A 25,669-nucleotide genomic window follows, 5' to 3' on the forward strand; every position below is an offset into this window, starting at 1 on the left:
ATAGAGAGAAGGATTACCGTTCCGCAAATGAGATAATCAATCTGATATCTTATCTCATTTGCGGAACGGTAATCGCCAAGATTCTCTCTGCTTCCTTCCCCCTTTTTCCTCTCTCCATTCGCTGAACGGTAATCGCCAAGATTCTCTCTCTGCTTCCTTCCCCCTTTTTCCTCTCTCCATTCGCTGAACGGTAATCGCCAAGATTCTATCTCTGCTCCTCCTTCCCCCTTTTTCCTCTCCCCATTAGCCGAAATATAATCGCCAAGATTTTTCATCGCGCAGATTTCTGGAATTTACCCCTCTCTACATATCTCATTTGCGGAACGGTAACAGCCAAGATTTTCTCTCTGCTTCCTTCCCCCTTTTTTCCTCTCCCATTCGCTGAACGGTAATCGCCAAGAAACTCTCCCCATTAGCCGAAATATAATCGCCAAGATTTTTCCTCGCGCAGATTTCTGGAGGATGGACTTTACCCCTCAGCTATCTCCCATTCTCCAGAATAGTTTTCCTCGTGCAGATTTCTGGAGGATGGAATTTACCCCTCTCTACTCTTACCCCCACCTCGTAAACCATAATTTCCACTATCGCTTCCGAACCCCTTAATTTCTAATCTCTAGGCAATAAAAACCAGAAATACACATTTCCAATTTTCTTTTACTTTTAATTACATGATTACGTAAAATTGGTTCTATGACTAATCCGATATTATATATAATCCGTTTAAATCGTAATTAATTCGAAACGGAAATACACAATTTCATTTAAAAGGGTGAAACGATCTCCTGCAACTTAATTTAATTAAAAGTTCTAACTCACGTATTTGTAGTGTTTAGCAGCAGTACCATTTATCACAAGAGGGACAGTCACAAACGTCGTCTTCTTCTTCAGGTACAGGTGAGAAGCTTTTATCGATGACAGTAGTTGCTTTTGGCGTCGGGGGAATGTCCCATTCTAGCGAAAGGTACTTTTTTTCCGATGATGAATTATCCCTCGACGGACAGTGTGGAAAGAATCTGGCATGTTCCCATTCTGGCACGTCTCCTGATTTCCAGTGTTCTAAGATTCCATGGCACTTGTAACATCGTACTTCATCGCCCCGTTGAATATAGTAGAATCCAGCCTTCGCTAGTTTTGTTCCTTAGTGACGTGTGGATTTCTCCAGTGACGAAAAGTTTCAAGTCGATACGCTTCGATGTCCATACTGTAAAACTGATAGTTTCTATAAGCTATTGCAGACATTCTTAAGCCTAATTGGTTAAGCCTAAATTTCAATAAATTATGTTTTTCTATTTATTTTGGTTAGACTCTAAGACTATTTGACTAGAATCTAAGTCTATTTACTTCAAATACGCATTTAAACAAGGCCTAATTTCCCTCTACAGTAAAATAATAAAGTCACTTACTTTTACGGAAATCCTTAAGCCTTTGCCTGTAAATAGAGTCGAGAGGTCGGCGTACGGAGCGCAAAAATCTACGCGTCTCTTCTCGAGCCGGTCCAGGAACTAAAAGAATGCTGAGTCGTATATCTAGAGATCAAATAACACTCGAAACTACAAGTAAATCCTGATTTCTCATTGGCTGAAACCAATTGAAGTCACGGGAGATTGTAAAGCATAACCAAAAATAGAGGTTACTGCTCATTGGTTGGCGATAAAAAAATTCGTCACGTGTTAAATTAGGCAAATTAGAATAGCTGAAAATACATTGCGCTTACTTCGCCCTAATTTACTTCTGATACAACTTTGATAAAAATTAATCCAGTTTCGGGGCTCCCACGGGAGGAAATCTTAATGTTTCACCCTAGTCCTAAATTTACCTAATGTGTAATCAGCTAGTTTGTCTTACTCACTTCTTCTATATGATAATTATTTCATTAATTTGCCTAAAACAAAATAATAAAATTAATTTTTAACCCAAATTCAGATTCCTATCGGGTAGGCCTAAATTAAGCATACTTAGTATAATATGCCTTAAAGTTCAAATACTGACTAATACAATAAACATTAATGAAAAAATACTTACTTTGTATGTACAATGAACGCTCCAGAAGATTGAAAATGTACAGAAAAATATGGAGCAAGAAAAGAAAAGAATTTCTACTCTAACCGTCCCGATTGTATAGCGTCAAATAATTCAAAGTTCAGTGGGAAACATGGCTCCACGTAACAACTCTAAAGATCTAGTCCAGCAATGGAGAACGAAGACTGTTACTTAATTTTCTCTCAGATATTCAGAAAAAATTAACATTTACCTATATACAATGATCAAAGGGATTACGTTATATTTGACGCGACCGATTCCTTAAAACGATATGTTAAGTCTTTTCTTCCATGGTGGAGGTAGGATTGAGGTGGGACTGAGCTTATGATTTTGACGGGAGATTTTTCCGAGTACCGACGCGTTTTCCGCATGCGTACGCGTTTTCCGCGATATTTTCCGCATGCGAACGCGTTTGCCGCGATATTTTCCGCATGCGAACCCGTTTTCCGCGATATTTTCCGCATATGAGCGCGTTTTCCGCATACGGTGGGTGTACAGATAAATAAAAGAACTCAATCCTCATGGTATTACACTCAGCTAAAAAAAAATTAGTTGCATTATGTTTATATATTTCTTTCTTAATTACAGTGATGTTTAAAAGCAAACCTCAAATCTAGAAAACGGAGAATTTGTATGAGAGCCTTATATACCGCTAATATTTAATCTTATTTTAATTAAACCACCACTTAACAAATAAATGTATTTCATCAGAATCATTTTTTTTATTTCAAGTTTAAGATAATGTTTTTGAAGCTATAATATTTTCAAGATTTTTATTTACAATATTTTTTTTAAATTTTTTAGAGTCGTTTTGCAAATCTTCTGAGCGTCTCTTTTTTCCATCCTTTCCTGGTGGGAAGGGTGAATTTATTTCGTTGATTGCTGAAATTAAGGCTGGGGAAATATAGTCCTGAAACTCATCGTCGGGTGCAGCGGAGGTGGTATGCGAAGAGCTCGTACCTTCTCCATTAAAAACGGCTAGAACCGTCTCCATCTGATTCGCCTGCTCCATTGATAGCCCAACTATTCGACGTTCAATCTGAATGATTGAGATTTAATGAAAACACGTTTTAGAATGTCACTTAGAAAATGATCCTACCTTAAAAAAATAGAAAAAAAAATGGTCCTACCTTAATAAAAATTTTGAGTTCGGTCCCATTTGCTCAAAAAGTTTCTTAATATTGACGCGCGTAGCTAAATGCACATCGATGTAGCGTTTACTTTGGTTAACATCAATTTTTATAAGATACCAATTTTGATAGTTTTCAACTATAATTTCAAGTGCTCGAAAGGTAAATCGGAAATCTGGTTTTCCCTCAACTGTTTCCTTAAGTACCGAAAATCTAAGTACCTGCTTCGTCACGTTCATGTCTACTGGTGTTGCTTCTCCCATGATGCTGGTGCTACTGTTAGTGTCACTCGATAGAAAGGGAAAGAATGAATAACCTTAATGAGGATTCGCGGCTTTTTATACTAAAAAACCTAAATCACTTGAGAGGACAATCGGTCCCTTGAAAACTTTCCAATTAAATTAACAGCTCCAATGTCTTCGTTTAATGGTGGAATCGTGGTTTAAGTGGATTTCTTTTTAAAGAATATTAAGTATTTTAAATAGCTTCAAAAGATAATCTCATATTAATCAGAACCATTATATTAAGCTCGTAAAATATACAATTGTTAATGGAAAACACTTGAGTTTTCCTCAGAACCTGTATATAAGGATATCACGTTCAAAAAAACGAGTTATTCTTTCTCTCATTTTATAATAGAAGTTAATTTCGTTATAATGGAAGTTAATTTCGTTAAGTTAACTGAATTTGCGTTTACACCAACAAGCGCTTCTACACAGTCGGCCGGTATGGATTTGAGATCCGCTTATGATTATGTGATAGGCGTTGGTGATAGGACTATGGTGAAGACGGATTTGTCTATTAAAGTACCGCAGGGCACGTACGGTCGCATAGGTACGCATTTATCTTCCTATTTAGTTAAGATTTTTAGTTCACGCTTCTAATATTATCATTATAATAATAATTTAAAGCACCTCGTTCCGGTCTTGCGCTACATTATGGCATCGATGTACTTGCGGGTGTAATTGATCGAGACTATACTGGGAACGTTTGTGTCATTCTCATCAAGCATGGAAATTCCAAATATAGAATTAAGAGGGGGGATGAGATAGCGCAACTGATTTGTGAATGTATTATATACCCATCAGCTGTAGAATGTAAAGTAAGTTTTATTCAATTTAATATCAACATAAAAAAAGACATACGTGATTTCTTTAATTGGCAGCTGTTAGATGAAACTGAAAGAGGATGTGGAGGTTTCGGTTCTAGTGGTATAAATTGATAGTATGCCGATCAAAATGTGTTTAAATAAAAAAATATTTAAAATGGAATAAACAATTTTTATTCGGTTTTACTACTTTCATTGAAAAACTACGCTAATTGCAGCGACTTATACAAGGCGCAATTCTTATTTCCAGTGTGATATTTACAATTAAATTTCAAATCTAATTTATTGAGATAACTATATTTAGAACATCCATTATCTTCCAAGTTTCCCACATTGCGATTTAAGAGTTTGGAAAAAATTACACTTTTTTCTGAGCCCTTGGCGTAAAACTTCGTCGACTTAACGCAAATGAGCGAGAATACACCTGATAAGTCATCTTCCCCTTCGTTCCACAGTAGATGGCAAATATTACGGGAAATCCACGAATTTGTACGTTTATCGTTGATAGTTAAGTCTCCGTATGGCAACGGACCTTTGAAGTGGAAGACTCCATTTTCTCCTGTTTCCGTTATGAAAAACGCCACCTCTTTTACAACGTACTCGCCGTTCGCACGAAGAAAGTTCCCATCGATAATGCACGGCATCTTCTAGGGGAAAGAACAACTTTTATTACAAAATATACAATGCAACTTTATAGTTGCGAATCTTACTTACTACACTTTGCTTTCTTTAAAGAATAATTTATAAAAGCTAACGGAATGATGTTCTTCTTTGGGGGGTCAATTCTCGTGGACAATTCTACCCTTTACCCAAAAATATTTTGAGGATGATACTAACTTATCCTATAGCCTTTCTATTAGTAGTTCTCAGGTGTTAGCCTTGAATAACTTTAAAGATTGTATAGATGAACAATTAAATCTACTAATCAATAATATATTAGTTATAAACACAATGTTTTATGTATTGATCGAAAATCTCAAAAAATTTCATTGTATTTATAAACCATTGAAAAATCAAGGTGAACCTTGTGATTTTTTAAATCTATATACTACCTTTCGTATCTCCCAGGATTATTTGAATCGTGTAAAAAAAGATTTTTTCGTTGAATTTACAGGGTATTCCCCCTTCGATATAAAGGAATTAATTTATCATTGTTTAAATGATGTCGCATACTTAAATTATGCCTTTTCACAATCAATGTAATTTAAATAAAGTTATTGAAAGATTGAAGCATTTTTTTGTATACTTAGATGGAATCATATATTACCCTACTTTATCAAGTCAAAGTTATTGAAGTTTAGTAAATTATATCCTTCGCATACTTAAATTATGCCTTTTCACAATCAATGTAATTTAAATAAAGTTATTGAAAGATTGAAGCATTTTTTGTATACTTAGATGGAATCATATATTACCTTACTTTATCAAGTCAAAGTTATTGAAGTTTAGTAAATTATACCCAGGATATAAGTTATCATGTTGACTTATAATTTAAGCAATTCTTTCTCTCTCTCTCTCTCCTAAAGAAATCTTATTGTAATAAGCTTAAAAATTTAGGAATAAACTTATATTATAGGATGAAGAAAAGTCAATAGACATTTATTTGTAAATTATTCGCAATTTTATTTATTTATTTATTTATAAAACGAACTACAGTTCGGTCTCTGGGAGGCTTAGGGTAATGACAGCATCCCATGAAATCGAACTCCACGCACTCCTCCTGTCGTCGGCTGCTCTTTGACCCTCTTCTTCCACAGTACGTACAACGGAAATGGGGCGGGAAATCCGTTATCAGATGCCCTGGGATGTGTTTGGTATAGACATTACCATGACGAAAAATTGCATTCCTTTGATAATGCTCGCACTCTCTGCCCCAGCAAAAGAAGAGTCCTCCGCCTCTTACTGTCAATTCTTCTGTACATTCGCCACAATGAAAGTTAATCATAGATTCGGTTGTCGTACCGACGTACTCTTCTCCGGATGCCAATTTTATGGAAATATGGTCCATTTACTATACAAATAGAAAAAATAAAATATAGAAAAAAAGGCAAATTTTACAAAAATTAATTCAAATTTAAATTCATGGTATTAATTTTTAATTCTACCATAAATTATACTGCCAAGAAAAAAGAGAGAGAGAAAAGTATATTTACCAAGTTTTGTTTCTACGTTTCTAGAGAGACTAGAAGAATGAATAAATTTGGAGAGCAGTATCCGTTCTTATACTTATTCATAAACACATTTCATAACTTGAGAAATATATTTAAAAAAAGTTTCCAATCATCTCAATACCAATTTTATAAATAAAAACATTCACAAAAACATCTCCACTCCATATTTAACAACTTGGGAAATCCTTCCATCTCAAGTACACCAAGCTTCCCGAAATTGTTAAATATGGAGTGGAGATGTTTTTGTGAATGTTTTTATTTATAAAATTGGTATTGAGATGATTGGAAACTTTTTTTTAAATATATTTCTCAAGTTATGAAATGTGTTTATGAATTAGTATAAAAACCGATACTGCTCTCCAAATTTATTCATTCTTCTAGTCTCTCTAGAAACGTAGAAACAAAACTTGGTAAATATACTTTTCTCTCTCTCTTTTTCTTGGCAGTATAATTTATGGTAGAATTAAAAATTAATACCATGAATTTAAATTTGAATTAATTTATGTAAAATTTGCCTTTTGTTCTATATTTTATTTTTTCTATTTGTATAGTAAATGTACGATATTTCCATATATGTAAAATTTGCCTTTTTTCTATATTTTATTTTTTCTATTTGTATAGTAAATGGACCATATTTCCATATATGTAAAATTTGCCTTTTTTTCTATATTTTATTTTTTCTATTTGTATAGTAAATGGACCATATTTCCATAAAATTGGCATCCGGAGAAGAGTACGTCGGTACGACAACCGAATCTATGATTAACTTTCATTGTGGCGAATGTACAGAAGAATTGACAGTAAGAGGCGGAGGACTCTTCTTTTGCTGGGGCAGAGAGTGCGAGCATTATCAAAGGAGTGTAATTTTTTCGTCATGGTAATGTCTATACCAAACACATCCCAGGGCATCTGATAACGGATTTCCCGCCCCATTTCCGTTGTACGTACTGTGGAAGAAGAGGGTCAAAGAGCAGCCGACGACAGGAGGAGTGCGTGGAGTTCGATTTCATGGGATGCTGTCATTACCCTAAGCCTCCCAGAGACCGAACTGTAGTTCGTTTTATAAATAAATAAATAAATAAAATTGCGAATAATTTCAAATAAATGTCTATTGACTTTTCTTCATCCTATAATATAAGTTTATTCCTAAATTTTTAAGCTTATTACAATAAGATTTCTTTAAGAGAGAGAGAGAAAGAATTGCTTAAATTATAAGTCAACATGATAACTTATATCCTGGGTATAATTTACTAAACTTCAATAACTTTGACTTGATAAAGTAAGGTAATATATGATTCCATCTAAGTATACAAAAAATGCTTCAATCTTTCAATAACTTTATTTAAATTACATTGATTGTGAAAAGGCATAATTTAAGTATGCGAAGGATATAATTTACTAAACTTCAATAACTTTGACTTGATAAAGTAGGGTAATATATGATTCCATCTAAGTATACAAAAAAATGCTTCAATCTTTCAATAACTTTATTTAAATTACATTGATTGTGAAAAGGCATAATTTAAGTATGCGACATCATTTAAACAATGATAAATTAATTCCTTTATATCGAAGGGGGAATACCCTGTAAATTCAACGAAAAAATCTTTTTTTACACGATTCAAATAATCCTGGGAGATACGAAAGGTAGTATATAGATTTAAAAAATCACAAGGTTCACCTTGATTTTTCAATGGTTTATAAATACAATGAAATTTTTTGAGATTTTCGATCAATACATAAAACATTGTGTTTATAACTAATATATTATTGATTAGTAGATTTAATTGTTCATCTATACAATCTTTAAAGTTATTCAAGGCTAACACCTGAGAACTACTAATAGAAAGGCTATAGGATAAGTTAGTATCATCCTCAAAATATTTTTGGGTAAAGGGTAAAATTGTCCACGAGAATTGACCCCCCAAAGAAGAACATCATTCCGTTAGCTTTTATAAATTATTCTTTAAAGAAAGCAAAGTGTAGTAAGTAAGATTCGCAACTATAAAGTTGCATTGTATATTTTGTAATAAAAGTTGTTCTTTCCCCTAGAAGATGCCGTGCATTATCGATTGGAACTTTCTTCGTGCGAACGGCGAGTACGTTGTAAAAGAGGTGGCGTTTTTCATAACGGAAACAGGAGAAAATGGAGTCTTCCACTTCAAAGGTCCGTTGCCATACGGAGACTTAACTATCAACGATAAACGTACAAATTCGTGGATTTCCCGTAATATTTGCCATCTACTGTGGAACGAAGGGGAAGATGACTTATCAGGTGTATTCTCGCTCATTTCCGTTAAGTCGACGAAGTTTTACGCCAAGGGCTCAGAAAAAAGTGTAATTTTTTCCAAACTCTTAAATCGCAATGTGGGAAACTTGGAAGATAATGGATGTTCTAAATATAGTTATCTCAATAAATTAGATTTGAAATTTAATTGTAAATATCACACTGGAAATAAGAATTGCGCCTTGTATAAGTCGCTGCAATTAGCGTAGTTTTTCAATGAAAGTAGTAAAACCGAATAAAAATTGTTTATTCCATTTTAAATATTTTTTTATTTAAACACATTTTGATCGGCATACTATCAATTTATACCACTAGAACCGAAACCTCCACATCCTCTTTCAGTTTCATCTAACAGCTGCCAATTAAAGAAATCACGTATGTCTTTTTTTATGTTGATATTAAATTGAATAAAACTTACTTTACATTATACAGCTGATGGGTATATAATACATTCACAAATCAGTTGTGCTATCTCATCCCCCCTCTTAATTCTATATTTGGAATTTCCATGCTTGATGAGAATGACACAAACGTTCCCAGTATAGTCTCGATCAATTACACCCGCAAGTACATCGATGCCATAATGTAGCGCAAGACCGGAACGAGGTGCTTTAAATTATTATTATAATGATAATATTAGAAGCGTGAACTAAAAATCTTAACTAAATAGGAAGATAAATGCGTACCTATGCGACCGTACGTGCCCTGCGGTACTTTAATAGACAAATCCGTCTTCACCATAGTCCTATCACCAACGCCTATCACATAATCATAAGCGGATCTCAAATCCATACCGGCCGACTGTGTAGAAGCGCTTGTTGGTGTAAACGCAAATTCAGTTAACTTAACGAAATTAACTTCCATTATAACGAAATTAACTTCTATTATAAAATGAGAGAAAGAATAACTCGTTTTTTTGAACGTGATATCCTTATATACAGGTTCTGAGGAAAACTCAAGTGTTTTCCATTAACAATTGTATATTTTACGAGCTTAATATAATGGTTCTGATTAATATGAGATTATCTTTTGAAGCTATTTAAAATACTTAATATTCTTTAAAAAGAAATCCACTTAAACCACGATTCCACCATTAAACGAAGACATTGGAGCTGTTAATTTAATTGGAAAGTTTTCAAGGGACCGATTGTCCTCTCAAGTGATTTAGGTTTTTTAGTATAAAAAGCCGCGAATCCTCATTAAGGTTATTCATTCTTTCCCTTTCTATCGAGTGACACTAACAGTAGCACCAGCATCATGGGAGAAGCAACACCAGTAGACATGAACGTGACGAAGCAGGTACTTAGATTTTCGGTACTTAAGGAAACAGTTGAGGGAAAACCAGATTTCCGATTTACCTTTCGAGCACTTGAAATTATAGTTGAAAACTATCAAAATTGGTATCTTATAAAAATTGATGTTAACCAAAGTAAACGCTACATCGATGTGCATTTAGCTACGCGCGTCAATATTAAGAAACTTTTTGAGCAAATGGGACCGAACTCTAAATTTTTTATTAAGGTAGGACCATTTTTTTTTCTATTTTATTAAGGTAGGATCATTTTCTAAGTGACATTCTAAAACGTGTTTTCATTAAATCTCAATCATTCAGATTGAACGTCGAATAGTTGGGCTATCAATGGAGCAGGCGAATCAGATGGAGACGGTTCTAGCCGTTTTTAATGGAGAAGGTACGAGCTCTTCGCATACCACCTCCGCTGCACCCGACGATGAGTTTGAGGACTATATTTCCCCCGCCTTAATTTCAGCAATCAACGAAATAAATTCACCCTCCCCACCAGGAAAGGATGGAAAAAAGAGACGCTCGGAAGATTTGCAAAACGACTCTAAATAATTTAAAAAAAAATATTGTTAATAAAAATCTTGAAAATATTATAGCTTCAAAAACATTATCTTAAACTTGAAATAAAAAAAATGGTTATGATGAAATACATTTATTTGTTAAGTGGTGGTTTAATTAAAAGAAGATTAAATATTAGCGGTATTATAAGGCTCTCATACAAATTCTCCGTTTTCTAGATTTGAGGTTTGCTTTTAAACATCACTGTAATTAAGAAAGAAATATAAAAACATAATGCAACTAATTTTTTATAGCTGAGTGTAATACCATGAGGATTGAGTTCTTTTATTTATCTGTACACCCACCGTATGCGGAAAACGCGCTCATATGCGGAAAATATCGCGGAAAACGGGTTCGCATGCGGAAAACGCGTCGGTACTCGGAAAAATCTCCCGTCAAAATCATAAGCTCAGTCCCACCTCAATCCTACCTCCACCATGGAAGAAAAGACTTAACATATCGTTTTAAGGAATCGGTCGCGTCAAATATAACGTAATCCCTTTGATCATTGTATATAGGTAAATGTTAATTTTTTCTGAATATCTGAGAGAAAATTAAGTAACAGTCTTCGTTCTCCATTGCTGGACTAGATCTTTAGAGTTGTTACGTGGAGCCATGTTTCCCACTGAACTTTGAATTATTTGACGCTATACAATCGGGACGGTTAGAGTAGAAATTCTTTTCTTTTCTTGCTCCATATTTTTCTGTACATTTTCAATCTTCTGGAGCGTTCATTGTACATACAAAGTAAGTATTTTTTCATTAATGTTTATTGTATTAGTCAGTATTTGAACTTTAAGGCATATTATACTAAGTATGCTTAATTTAGGCCTACCCGATAGGAATCTGAATTTGGGTTAAATATTAATTTTATTATTTTGTTTTAGGCAAATTAATGAAATAATTATCATATAGAAGAAGTGAGTAAGACAAACTAGCTGATTACACATTAGGTAAATTTAGGACTAGGGTGAAACATTAAGATTTCCTCCCGTGGGAGCCCCGAAACTGGATTAATTTTTATCAAAGTTGTATCAGAAGTAAATTAGGGCGAAGTAAGCGCAATGCATTTTCAGCTATTCTAATTTGCCTAATTTAACACGTGACGAATTTTTTTATCGCCAACCAATGAGCAGTAACCTCTATTTTTGGTTATGCTTTACAATCTCCCGTGACTTCAATTGGTTTCAGCCAATGAGAAATCAGGATTTACTTGTAGTTTCGAGTGTTATTTGATCTCTAGATATACGACTCAGCATTCTTTTAGTTCCTGGACCGCCTCGAGAAGAGACGCGTAAATTTTTGCGCTCCGTACGCCGACCTCTCGACTCTATTTACAGGCAAAGGCTTAAGGATTTCCGTAAAAGTAAGTGACTTTATTATTTTACTGTAGAGGGAAATTAGGCCTTGTTTAAATTGAAAATGTAGCGTATTTGAAGTAAATAGACTTAGATTCTAGTCAAATAGTCTTAGAGTCTAACCAAAAGAAATAGAAAAACATAATTTATTGAAATTTAGGCTTAACCAATTAGGCTTAATAATGTCTGCAATAGCTTATAGAAACTATCAGTTTTACAGTATGGACATCGAAGCGTATCGACTTGAAACTTTTCGTCACTGGAGAAATCCACACGTCACTAAGGAACAAAACTAGCGAAGGCTGGATTCTACTATATTCAACGGGGCGATGAAGTACGATGTTACAAGTGCCATGGAATCTTAGAACACTGGAAATCAGGAGACGTACCAGAATGGGAACATGCCAGATTCTTTCCACACTGTCCGTCGAGGGATAATTCATCATCGGAAAAAAAGTACCTTTCGCTAGAATGGGACATTCCCCCGACGCCAAAAGCAACTACTGTCATCGATAAAAGCTTCTCACCTGTACCTGAAGAAGAAGACGACGTTTGTGACTGTCCCTCTTGTGATAAATGGTACTGCTGCTAAACACTACAAATACGTGAGTTAGAACTTTTAATTAAATTAAGTTGCAGGAGATCGTTTCACCCTTTTAAATGAAATTGTGTATTTCCGTTTCGAATTAATTACGATTTAAACGGATTATATATAATATCGGATTAGTCATAGAACCAATTTTACGTAATCATGTAAATAAAAGTAAAATAAAATTGGAAATGTGTTTTTCTTGTTTTTATTGCCTAGAGATTAGAAATTAAGGGGTTCGGCAGCGATAGTGGAAATTATGGTTAACGAGGTGGGGGTAAGAGTAGAGAGGGGTAAATTCCATCCTCCAGAAATCTGCACGAGGAAAACTATTCTGGAGAATGGGAGATAGCTGAGGGGTAAAGTCCATCTGCCAGAAATCTGCGCGAGGAAAAATCTTGGCGATTATATTTCGGCTAATGGGGAGAGTTTCTTGGCGATTACCGTTCAGCGAATGGGGAGAGGAAAAAAGGGGGAAGGAAGCAGAGAGAAAATCTTGGCTGTTACCGTTCCGCAAATGAGATATGTAGAGAGGGGTAAATTCCAGAAATCTGCGCGATGAAAAATCTTGGCGATTATATTTCGGCGAATGGGGAGAGGAAAAAAGGGGAAGGAGGAGCAGAGAGAGAATCTTGGCGATTACCGTTCAGCGAATGGAGAGAGGAAAAAGGGGGAAGGAAGCAGAGAGAGAATCTTGGCGATTACCGTTCCGCAAATGAGATAAGATATCAGATTCATTATCTCATTTGCGGAACGTTAATCCTTCTCTCTACAAATTCTTTATAATAACATTTATATTTAATGTAATAATTATTTATTAAAAATTAACTTACCTATTCCAGTCTTCCTAAATTAAAAATGCAGCTTTCAAACTAACCAAGCCTATACGACGTTTCTTGTAAATTGCGTCGGGAGAAAAAAGTATGACAAATTTCGTCCGGTACACACCCAGACCTCGGCTGTCTCACACCGCCAGATTTGCGGGTTTACGAAGCCATAAAATACGGACTGAGAAAAGGTATGACGGGTGTGTATAGTGTGTCGGTATGCTTTTAGTCTTGAAATTTCCGAGAAAACCCGGGTAGCAAAATCTCGTTGATAAACGGTTTTGGCAACGTTAGAATAGGGTTGAGAGAAAGACGTTAAGAATGGTTGAGAAATGTCCGCCTAAAAAACGTTTTTTTAAACGGTGGGTAAAACGTTAATTTCTAAGCATTGCTAAGCAGATATTAATATGCATTGAGTAAACATTAATAGTGTGACATTTTTATAACCAAATTTAGACGTGAAATTAGCGTTTGATAAATATTTTCCGACACATTAATAGCGTGACGTTTTTTTAACGATTATATAACCAACCTCGGACGTGAAATTCGCGTTTGATAAATATTTTCCGTCACATTAATAGAGGGACGATTTTATAACCATTTTAAAACCAACCTCAGACGTGAATTTAACGTTTTATAAATGTTTTTCGCTGTTAAAGGTTTATTGCTAACCCACGTTTCTATTGGAACAAACATGCAGAATTCCTACACAGTATCCCTAAAAAGGGCGTGAATAGTCTGCTGATGAAATCTCTGGCTTCAAATTAATTCGTAATCTATATAGTTAACGACGGTTGGTCGTTTGTTCAACGTCTAAATGAATGAACGAACTTATGATGGAGCGGTCTACCTTACGATGAGCATTCAGTTGGTTAATTGTATATAAAAATGAAATTGAAAAACTATTAGAATAGAACTATTTATTTCACAAAAATATGGTATTCAATATCAGATGTATTCAATATCAGGTACTAAAACAATGATGACATTCAAAATCAGGTATTAAAGCAAAAGCATATACAATATCAACTATATTATCAAAACAATGGCATATACAATATCGGGTATTAAAACCAAAATGATTTGTATTAAATAAAAATTATTGAGATCCATCCGGAAAGTAACAAAAGTCAGTGGTTAAAAATTTACTCACCATCCTGAAGTAATACAGCTATTACTTCGCTGCCTTCGTCTTCGTTCCATTCTACTTAACTTAAGGGAGAATGCTGTAGAGGAGCTACAGGATGTCACTTCATGGGGTTAAAATTTTTTATCCACTTTCTCTCGGAATCAAACTAGCTATTAGTTAACAAATCTTCATCACAGAACATTTTCCTGGATATTTAATTATTTAAATAGCACTACCAATTTATAAAAACCAAAAAATTATTTAGAAAAGTGATGGAGAAACAATAGCTTACCTTGTAAGCATTTAAATTAGAGGTTCCTTAGTTTGAATCATTTAAAGGCCTAAGATTTTCTTCTGCCTGTTTCCCTTTAAGTTTACTTCCTGCCGCACCAATATCCTAGTGGTAGGCCAACCCCAGAACATGTTGGCCTACCACTAGGATATTGGTGCGGCGGGAAGTAAACTTAAAGGGAAACAGGCAGAAGAAAACCTAGGTCTTCAAGTTTGTATATTGCAACTGTTACTGTTTAGGTTTGAAAAAACGCTTTCAGTAGGAATTACTCCTACATTATATAAACCACAACCACTTTTTGTTGAACAACATTTTAAAATGGTTAGAAAAATAAAAAATGTTGTCCAATGTCAACAGTAAGGAAGTCCTATTTTGTCATTTCTAACAAAATTGCACGAGCCTCATCATCATCAGCTAATGCGATTTTGTTGGAGTCCATGGGTTTTCGGCTTTTCAACCTCGTCTTTGAATATTTGAGCCAATCTTTGACAGCATTTTGAATTTGCATTTCATCTGCCTTCTGAAAACTTCCATTTGAACGTACAGCAGCTACAAAAGAATTAAATTAATCGTATTTTTTCTATACTTAATTTACTTATATTCTGGTTTTAAATTACCAATAACCACATCTTTCAGATTCAAAGTTTTGAAACCCTTTTTGTTGTGTCCAGCCCAGTTTAATTCCACGCCAAGTTGATCCGTGACTAGGTATGCCATAATTTTTCGAGTACAGTCCGCAACTGACTTTCCTCCTAGACCACCCAAATAGTTAATCTATGATAAGGAAATAAAATTAGAAAAGTAATTTTTGGTGAATTAATTGAATCATATTTAAGACCAAGAAAAACGTTACTAGAAGGTCTTTGTTTGCTCCTAATGTACTAAATTTTTCAATTTCGTCTAATTCTTCCAAAGTATTGGCAGGAGTGGGCAGCTCTAAATTCTTGACATCCAATTTAGTTAATTTAGTATTATTTAAAAGAATTTTGTTCAACAGCTTTGAATTAATTTCCAATTGCCTTTTCATACGCTCTTGATTTCTTAAAAGTTGTTCTAAAGCTGTAGTTTGAAGAAAATGACTAATTAAAACCAATTCTATCCCATATGGCCAGAGTCCAACAGCAAGTTATGAGTACAGATTCATTCACTGTTAGTGCTGATGAAATAATACCTAATAATAATAATTTGAGTGGTGTACCTTTAATAGAAATATCTCCAGATTTTGTTAAGAACAATTGGGAAGCAGTAGAATTAACTAAAGAGTCAGAATTCTTGGTAACTACAAATGTTAATTTAAAATATTGTTTTAACATGTATTTTAGATCTAACATTACCTTGTGAGCTAATCGTCAATGGCGTCTTGGTTATGGTGGAACTTTGGGAAATAGCACCTACATTACAGGTCTTATTAATTAAGAAACTGCCAATTTGAGATAAATAGTATCTTCTTACCAATTTCATCACCTTTCTCCAAAAAGCTGTTTCCAAACGAAATTGGGCTTACTTCAGCGTCACTGGATTCACTGGGATTAGCAAGGTTGAACTCACAGTCACTAATTGCAAAATCTTAAAAAAAAATTACTATAGCTAAATTATGATAACATTCAATTAGTTCAAAATGGTATTATTGTTACCAGAATCTGCAGCTTAAATTGGAGTTTGAGATTCGTTGCACACAGCTTTTGAACTCAACTTTCCGCACACAGCTTTCGAACTCGACTTCCCGCACATAGTTTCAGAACTCGACTTCCCGCACATAGTTTCAGAACTCGACTTTCCGCACATAGTTTCAGAACTCGACTTTCCGCACATAGTTTCAGAACTCGACTTTCCGTACATAGTTTCAGAACTCGACTTTCCGCACATAGTTTCAGAACTAGACTTTTTCGGTTTCAAACCGGATTTGTTTTTATTGCCTAATTGAAAAAATATAGTATACTTAGTAGTTCTAAAGATATTTAATATATTTAGTTCTTGTCCTAACAAAAAATCATTATCTAGCTGCTCTAGCCCCACACAATACTTAATTCAGTAAAAAAGCCCTATTTAACTATTTTTACTTTACTACTTAAACCAAACGACTCTTGACTCACACCCAGTGGTGACGTGACAGATCAGCAGTTATGTCAGCAAGGCCACCCTCTCCCAATAAGCTTTACGACCTAAAAAAATTTAACCTCCCCGTAATTTAAATGAAAAAGGTCCTCCAAATCCTCTAGGGATCCCGCAGTCATGGGTCTGCTGAACATTCGTTACACCACTGCTTCCAACCAAGCTAATATATAGTGTTGTACTAATGGATCTGCTCTCTGTTTACCCCTCTCAGTAGAGCAAATACCAGCTAATGCCACCAATTCATATTACGAAACATTGTAATAGTCCAATATTTGATATTATCATAGAACAAATCGTTCAATTGTGGATTCAATACCAAAATATATATTAGACAATTTCCGATTCAATAATTTTATATATTTAGAAACAGCAAGGATTTTGTTGTGCACCTATAACACTTTTTTTAAATAGTACTCATTACTATCAGCCTTTTTACCTAGGTTTGAAACTAGTTGGTTAGATAACAGCTGGATTGTTTTACTTTCAATTAATTAGATAAGTCCACAGTGTTCGTAACTTTATAATAATTGATTACACAGTCGTTTGATGCAGGTGCATAAGCAAGGGTGTAGCTTAAGCAATTACATTAACACCATTATATAAGCCCCTCTGCACCTCTTTATGGTCTAACCTTTCCCTTTATGAATTTCTGGTTCCCACACTGTTGCGTCGAGACACCCAATAAATAACACAATTATACAATTCTCAGAATGTTTCGCAAAAAAAACTTATATTTAAAAATATACTTGTAGATTTTTAGGGTTTTCTTTCAAGGTATCTAACAAGACCCGCTATATTTAATTAGACTGAAGACTTTTATTTGTTTTTACTGGGAAACTTTAGTTGAATATCAGGTCGCGTCCTATCTATAACTATACTATTTCTATTAATGACTACAAACTTTTTTTTAGTTTTCTACCATCTTTATTTTTGGGTCTTAACCCGTTGACGATTTACAGTTTTTCTAAGTGCCCTCTGAAGGAGAGCAGCCTATTTATAAGATCACCCTCTGGGAGGGGATCAAGCTGGGGCTGGCCACGAGCGCGCGCATAGCCGGGTTTTACCCCGAAAATTTCCAAGGCGCCAGCAACCGGACTATACGTCGCCAGTGCCCATCCCGAGCATTGTTACAATATACGAACTATTTTGAAAAAATTCGATATAAAAGAAAGGAAATGTGGGGCTTTTCCACAATCCTTTTACAGAACTATTTACAAAATTCAAGAATTATTTTAGCACAAATTTTACAGGTATATTCTAAACTACACTTATACAACATTAATTAATACAATATAAAAATGAATATTTTTATTAACAATATTTAATTTCGATTCAAGCGCCTTTTTCAACAATACTAACATGAAAATGGGAAACTTGGGATCTTGGGTAAAACTTTCTCTGGTGAAATCTCTTTAGTAGCAGTCTTCTGTGGTGTGGTTTTGGAATACCTTTTCTTCTTGCGTTTGGAATTTTTGTCTTTGTAAAATTGCATAGTTGAATTTTTATTTACAAAAAATTGGTTTGCAAATTTACCATCATCACATGAATCGTCATCGGATATATCCATGCCATATCTATGAGGCACTCTTGCCTTTCTCTTGTTGCTCTTTTGCGCATCAAAGCTTTCATTTTCAGTCCCAACATCCGACTGATTTTCATATTTGGCAAGTTTTTCTTTTGCTATTTTAAAATCATCTATATAAAGAATATTAATTTGTTAAATTTAAGTGTTAATCTAACCAAGAAATTAAATTTTTACTGAAAAAATCCCGAAAAAATTCTTAAGCATAAATTTAACCGCTTAATAGTTAAATTACCAGTTTCGTAGAATGTGCGAGTGATACTGTACACCCTCCATGTGGCCGTTGGTTTTTCATTATTCATCAAACATTTTGTTAATTTCTGGCTAGTCACAAAAGGGGGCCAAAAAGCCTCTTTTTTCACGGGGTTGTACCATAATGACCTAATTATTCCAATTTCTTTGTCACCTGCAGTTGACCATTCACTAAACTCCACTACGAGAAACTGTTTCTAAAATAAATAAAATACTTCAATAAACGTTCTTTAAGTAGTTATTTCCTTCTAACTAAAATACTCTTAGCATTTTACCTATTTTATATCATCGTTAAAAAATTTATACAATGACAATTTAGAGTAGAATTTATTGTTTCATTATCTTTATTTTAGTGAAAACTTTTTAAACTGAATTTATTTCTGTTAACACTAATATTTTTACTAAGATTCAGCTTGGAACATTGATATTTGCTTATTTACAAATTTCACCGTAGCATTTTAAAGGTATTAAAATTAAAAAAAAATATATTTAAATATTTATCCAAATACTTCTGGCGGATTGATTTAACATTCTTTAACTACACGTAATTCATAAAGACCACTTCAACGTGTAAAATCAAATGTCTGAGCAGTCACAATACAAGGAAACAACCAGGGATAATTCTCAATTCATTGTTGGAGGTCAGGGTTAAATTTTAAGACAACAACAGTCTACAGTTAAAATATCAATGGTTCCACAAAAAAGGCAAATCTGAAATTATAGTGACATATTTAAAAATGTTTGAAGTAAAAATTTTAAAATAAATATTTAAAGTACAAATTTTAAAATTAATATTTGAAGTAAAAATTTTAAAATTAATATTTGAAGTAAAAATTTTAAAATTAATATTTGAAATAAATTTCGGAATCAAGATAAGTTATAGTAATCTGGCTTATCAAAAAAATAGCTTACTAGTCAAAAGGTATGCAATAAAGGGATTGACACTCCAGACACATTTGAAGTTGGTAAGAAGTAACACTTCTGGTTAACCATTTCTAAAGCCCAACACTTCAAACTGGAAAGTTTGTCAACTTTGTGAATTCCCAAGTTGGAGGAAGCGCAAGGATACAAATAAGCATCAGACACATTTTTAAATGATCTTCCAATAAAACAAAAGTTTGGGCAAACTTTCACAATATTTTCAATTAAAATTATTGTGCCATTATGCATTTTGCAACAGTTGTCTCCATTCTTTATTGAAAAGGTAAATCCATTAAATAGAAGTTTTCTATATTGAACACCCCGTATATTTTGGATCAACGGGCCATTCTTATGTTCCATTTTTGGTTCAATGCATTTTTGCTGGAAACTCTCTACCTGTACTTGGTCCAATTCCATTAAACGATTTACAACTTGCTGGAGTGGCTTATGTGGACTGCGCACTAGTTTTTTGAGTCTACCTAAGTACGACTCGAATGGAAATGACGAAAAGTTATCCAAACTGCCATATACTTTAGCATGTTGAGCAATATGAATTAAATTGTGTATGTTGTAAACATAAATACCCCGGCCATAGTATTCATGTGCACTGGACACAAATTTTTCCAAAATTGATCCAGCATAGTCAATCAACTCTTCAGGATTTGGCATACACAAAATAAAGATAGCGCAATGCAACATTTGGAAATGATTTACAAGATTGTTGGGCAGAACTGGATTGAAAACAAAAACACCCGTATAAAGTAAAAACTGACGAAACTCTGTGGCTTTCCAATTGTCAATTTCTTTCAAGCTTCGAGGTTTCCGGGAGAATTCTACCGGTGTGTGATGGGAAAATTCTAGAAGCTTCAGTGACATTTCATTTATTACATGAGGTGGTTGTATACTTTTAGACTTTGCTTGTGAGAAACTTTTAACTATACGTTTCACACAACCAATGCAGACAAGATGCATATAGTCAAGTGGAAAATTTTTAATCATGTCTATTGGCAGCTCTAAAAACGGAGAATTTTGTTGTGCGCTATGGTGCTCCAATTGAGTTTTGTTCCTAAAGCTAAAATCAGTCCTAAGGATAGCACCGATTTCATCAAAGATAACTTTATCTGTGTAGTTACCTTTTACTTCACAAAAGTCACAACCCCAGTAGCCACTGAAATATTTTATACATTTGAGGTATGCTCTTGCAGGGGCATCACAAGTTATAGCCCCAATTTTCAATGAAAAAATTTTTTCTTGGAAATGAAAACCATTATTTAGTAAGTCTAGAGCTTCTTCTATAAATTTATAAAGAAAGGCGGCAATTGGATCCGGTTTTCCAAGCCCGTAAAATATGCCAGCCGGAAACGGATAGGAATTAACTGTATCCATACAACGTACAAGAATAGGCCAAAATTCGCCTTTGACACTTTTATAGATGGGTAAGCCATCAATGTTAATTGAAACATTAATTTCATCCAAATCCGGATTAATTAGGCCAGACTCTATCTTTTTAAGTAATCCATTTTTAAGCCCAAAATGGTGATACTGTCCATTTTCTAACAAGTCTACAGATAATGCAGATGGTCGGTTGTGTTGCAATAAGGTTCTTGAGTCAAGAGGTAGATTTGGGTGATCCTGGTTAAGAGTACGTAGCAAGTCATTTAATGCTTCATGATTGATTTTATGTTTCAGAGCCCATATCTGTAATTTACTCCTTAAGCACTGAGGCTCCTCATCTGCAATTTCTTCCTCAAAAGGAAAATTTTCATTATGCAATTCTAAGGCATTTTCTTCTCCTTCGGTACTTTCGGAACTAGAACTATTAAAACTATAACCCAAATTTTCGGAACTGGAACTATTAGAACGTGATTTTTCAGAACTAGAGCTGGGAACCAATTCTAAGGGATTTTCCAAAACCACAGGGATCACTGGAAGCAGTTCTGGTAGTGCTGGATCAACTACTGGCTCAATAATTGGTTCAGCTTCAGTGTTAATTAAACCTTGTATTTGCAAATTCACTGCTGAAGAGACACGCCTTCTTTTCTGACGCTTTGAAACATCAAATTTGTCCATCTTCAATACTATTTCAATTAAAACCTTAATGTATAATGAACTACAGATCTTCACATTAAAAATTCAATAAATTTAATAAACAAAACTAGACCTTCAAACTTGTATGACTAGGTAACACTTAAAAAAATTTAAATTTAAATACTTTTAGCAACATGTTTGAGAGGTACACACAGACTGATTGTGTAAAAAATATATTTGAAGGGCACTTAAAACCCATTTCTTACTATTTGCATAATATCACCCCAGTTGTCATTATAACCACTATAATAATAATAATAATCAGCTAGGCTAATACCCAAGGCGACTTTTGAAGCCCTTAATTCAGGTGGCCGGGTTACAATGCGTAGGAGGGTGGTGGCAAGCCCTGCATGCCACGAGATCGAGCCAACAGCTCCCTACACTAACTATTACCGTTAACCTAGACAAGTTTTTATGGAAGGGGAAACCGAAGAGCTCGGGGGGAAAACCCCTTAAACCAGTACTATTCGTAACACATACAGATTTTTTTAAATATTTCTCCATATATATTTTCCATACTTGGAAAAATGCATTAAAAGAGTTCTTCACAGAGTGCCTAATCTATTAAAACTATGCCTTTGAAAAACTTGCCTTAAATTTTATTTTATAAATTTAGGCTGTTAAAAAAACTAAATATATAAAACCCCAATATGGTTTTGTTCTGCCACGTACTAACTCCTCACACATTGATCGCATTACTTTTAAACTAAATCTTCACAGGGCAACTTCTCAACCATTTATTTAATATTTGCGGAATGTCACCTGGCCCAATGATGCTCAATATTCGTAAAACAAAAAACCTAATAGTTTACCATATTTTTAAAAATGCCTTAAGAGTTCTTCCCAAAATACCTAAACAAATTCATAATTGCAGGACCACTTAAAACTTTACTCAATTAGTGCAACTTCTTATACAAATTCCTTAAGAGGTGGGAACTTGCAGTATCTAACTTAATTTTCACAATTACATAATTAACAAGTTAATTTAAATAGTGTTATTTCATTGTAGTTTCGAAGATATATTAGAATTATATTTGAAAAATCACTTATATCTTTTCAGTTAACATAACCAAGGCTTAAAATTAACACAAAAGGGTTAAACACATGGCGTTAAAATAGCGTAGTAAAACTGAGATATTTAATAATACCAAGTTTTAACACAATAGTAACTAATTAAATAAACAATAACTTTGACATTTCCTTACCATTTTATTTTGGTGTCATCAATTTGGAATCTAAACGGGATAGGAGAGTGACCCCGAGAAAACTTCGCCGACTAGTTATATTTCAATTTTCAAGCAGCGTGCGGATGACCAGCCTGTGCGCGCCGTCAACCGTAACCGTTAGCGTACTATATTATAAGCCTAGGCCAATTAAGCCACAGTACTGTCAGCCAAATTTGAATTTTCTCTATAACTCTATTTTTGTGATACGCATAAAATAACGAAAAGGGAGATAAATGAACATTATTTAGGTACAAATAGCAATCTTTAAGTGGATGTAAATAGGGCCAAAAATAAGCTTAAAGATAAGATAAAGTTTGAAAAAATCTAATTGTCAGTTGGAAATAACATTAATCCAACGTTGATTCAACTTGATTGTATGTTAAAACCTTACCGTAGACATATGAAAAAACGCCATTTCCACGTGAATAATTATGTATTAAAAATAATTAAAATGACGTTAATATTTTGAAAGATTTTAAAATCTTTATGATCCCGAGTTGATAAAAAAGATAAGAATTTTTTGGGGGGGGAAAGCAATTTCTAAGTGAATAATTGTTTGGAAATATAATTAAATTTTTTTATATATTTTTAAATTTTATAATATCGACTATAAAATTTTCAATTATTTTGAGTTAATTATAATTAACGATAAAACATATCGTTCAGAGAAGATAGAAAAAACGACATTTAGGCGTTAATAATAAAACTGTCATGCATAATTGAAAACTTTTTGAAGATGTAATAGTCGTTGAGAAAGAGTGAATAAATAACGGGAAGACGTTATTTTCACTATAAAACCAAAAACTCACCAAACTCAAACGTCACGACTGCTACCCGGGAAGTACGGTGACAAATTCGTCCGATGGATATACACACTCGAACTCGGCGGTCACACACCGCCACATTCGCGGCTTTCGATTTATGTAGCTCGTCGGCCAAAACGGGCGGTTCAACGAAGAGAGCGAGTATGTTGCTGAGATACTGTGAAATATTGGCCTTGTTGGGAAATTAATCGATACGAAAGAAAGAAATAATCGGTGTGTAGGGTATGATTTTTAGTCTTGGAGTTGAGGGGAAAAAAGTATGACGGGTGTGTACGGTGTGTTGGTATGACTTTTAGTCAAGCCCTAATTAAGATACTTTTAAAATATATTTAGATAACACTTCCTTTATATTTAATTCTGCAAACACTGAAGATTCCTTCAATGTGTTAACTTAAAAATTCATTTTTTTTGCCCAGAATGGAACCGAAACAATATTTAACCACATTATTATTATATAACACTGCCATTGAGAATTGGGTACGGTTATTTCGAAGTTATGGTAAACTTAGAATTGCCCAAAAATTGGCTTGGTTCTAAGTAGATTGAAGGTCATATTTGAAAAATAAGATATTATGATAAATAAAAAGTGAAAAAATAATAGTTTAACCTTGCCTTTGGATTTATGAGACTAAATATTAATCTTAAACCATGGCTGATGTACTACATCAGCCATGGTTTAAAATTGTAGCGCTAAAATTTTAAAATTGCGCCATACATTAAGCCTAGGAGTAGTAAACACACCCCTACCACAGGAGTGTCAGCTTCGCAGAAGATGACCGAGAGAAGGGCAGACTTATCTTATTGGTCTCCTTAAATTCAAATATGAGCGAATGAGGGCATTTGTTTATAACATTTCTAGGCACGTGTTTGCACGGAGTTTATTTTTTCGAGGTTGCGTTTTCGTGGAGTTGTTGTGAAGTTATTTATTATAAATTAGTTATTTTGTCAAGTTAAGTTTTGTATTTTTCAAAACAGAATGGCGTTATTTTTTGATGAGTCGAGTAGTGACTCAATAGATGCGTGCTTATCAACTGATAGAGAATTAAAAAGACGGAATTTCTTTAGAAGAAGCCGAGGCTTAAAAGGAGGTATGTAGCCGATAGTGGTAATTTTGAAACTTTAAAAGCCCCAAAATTTCTTAACCGTTTATATTTTTTCAAGATGAATTTGAAATACCATTCAAAAGGGCCTTCTTATTTGCTGTGAGAAAATTAAGTAACTTGGAAAACTTAGCTAATGACAAACAACTTATCCTATGTACAAGACAACTAAGACGAAATTTTAAAAAGTTGAGCGATAAAATCTCACAAATAAGGTGACTGTTAACAGATAATTTGGAGGATTTAACTGGGAATGATTACTTTATAAAAGCTCTACAAAATTAAAAAAAACACCTTTTCTTTAATCAAGGTAATATCTACAATCACGCTTCTCTTAAGTTTACAATTTTTAAGATTTCAATTTGGTTACAGGCTTTTGAGGAGCTCCCAGATTTATCCCAAAATTTCTTGGCTCACTCCTTCCTTCGTCGCATGTATGATGAATATTTAGATTTGCTATCTGTAAAAGACAAAGATGAATTAGATGCTTCGGGCTTCATGGATTACGTGCCGACACTGGATGAACAACATTCCCTGCGATAATAAAACCACAATATTAGACAATTTCATAGGTACTCAAGATATGCCAGTGGATGAAAATGAATGTTACCAGCAAACAATAAGTAGAGGTCATCTAGTCCGCATCACTGACTCAGGATATATATTTTTTGAATTAGTGGACAATTTAACGCGAGCCAATTATAATGAAAGTTTAACAAATGAACAGATGCAACGCCATGGCGATATCAGTAACAATTTAAAAAAAATA

General features: G+C 34.0%; 1 protein-coding gene and 1 pseudogene across 1 annotated transcript; one reads left to right on the forward strand and one right to left on the reverse strand.

The window, feature by feature from the left end:
- The first annotated feature begins 3,826 nt into the window (after nt 1–3,826).
- Nucleotides 3,827–4,392, forward strand: LOC149933746 (deoxyuridine 5'-triphosphate nucleotidohydrolase-like). The gene is made up of 3 exons (XM_090157403.1): nt 3,827–4,004; nt 4,082–4,272; nt 4,336–4,392. The coding sequence occupies exons 1-3, from the start codon at nt 3,827–3,829 to the stop codon at nt 4,390–4,392; spliced, it is 426 nt and encodes a 141-aa protein (XP_090013529.1).
- Nucleotides 4,393–9,034: 4,642 nt separating this feature from the next.
- LOC149933747 (deoxyuridine 5'-triphosphate nucleotidohydrolase-like) lies at nt 9,035–9,600 on the reverse strand (annotated as a pseudogene).
- Nucleotides 9,601–25,669: the final 16,069 nt, after the last annotated feature.

The sequence above is a fragment of the Leiobunum rupestre genome, chromosome 8 (assembly GCF_980474605.1).
Source record: "Leiobunum rupestre chromosome 8, qqLeiRupe1.1.hap1, whole genome shotgun sequence".
NCBI lineage: Eukaryota > Metazoa > Arthropoda > Arachnida > Opiliones > Sclerosomatidae > Leiobunum > Leiobunum rupestre.

Coding starts and splice junctions, on each gene's coding strand:
- LOC149933746 (XM_090157403.1), top strand. CDS start 3,827: ATGGAAGTTAATTTCGTTAAGTTAACTGAATTTGCGTTTACACCAACA. Junction 4,005..4,081: donor GGGCACGTACGGTCGCATAG/GTACGCATTTAT, acceptor AATAATTTAAAG/CACCTCGTTCCGGTCTTGCG. Junction 4,273..4,335: donor CATCAGCTGTAGAATGTAAA/GTAAGTTTTATT, acceptor TTTAATTGGCAG/CTGTTAGATGAAACTGAAAG.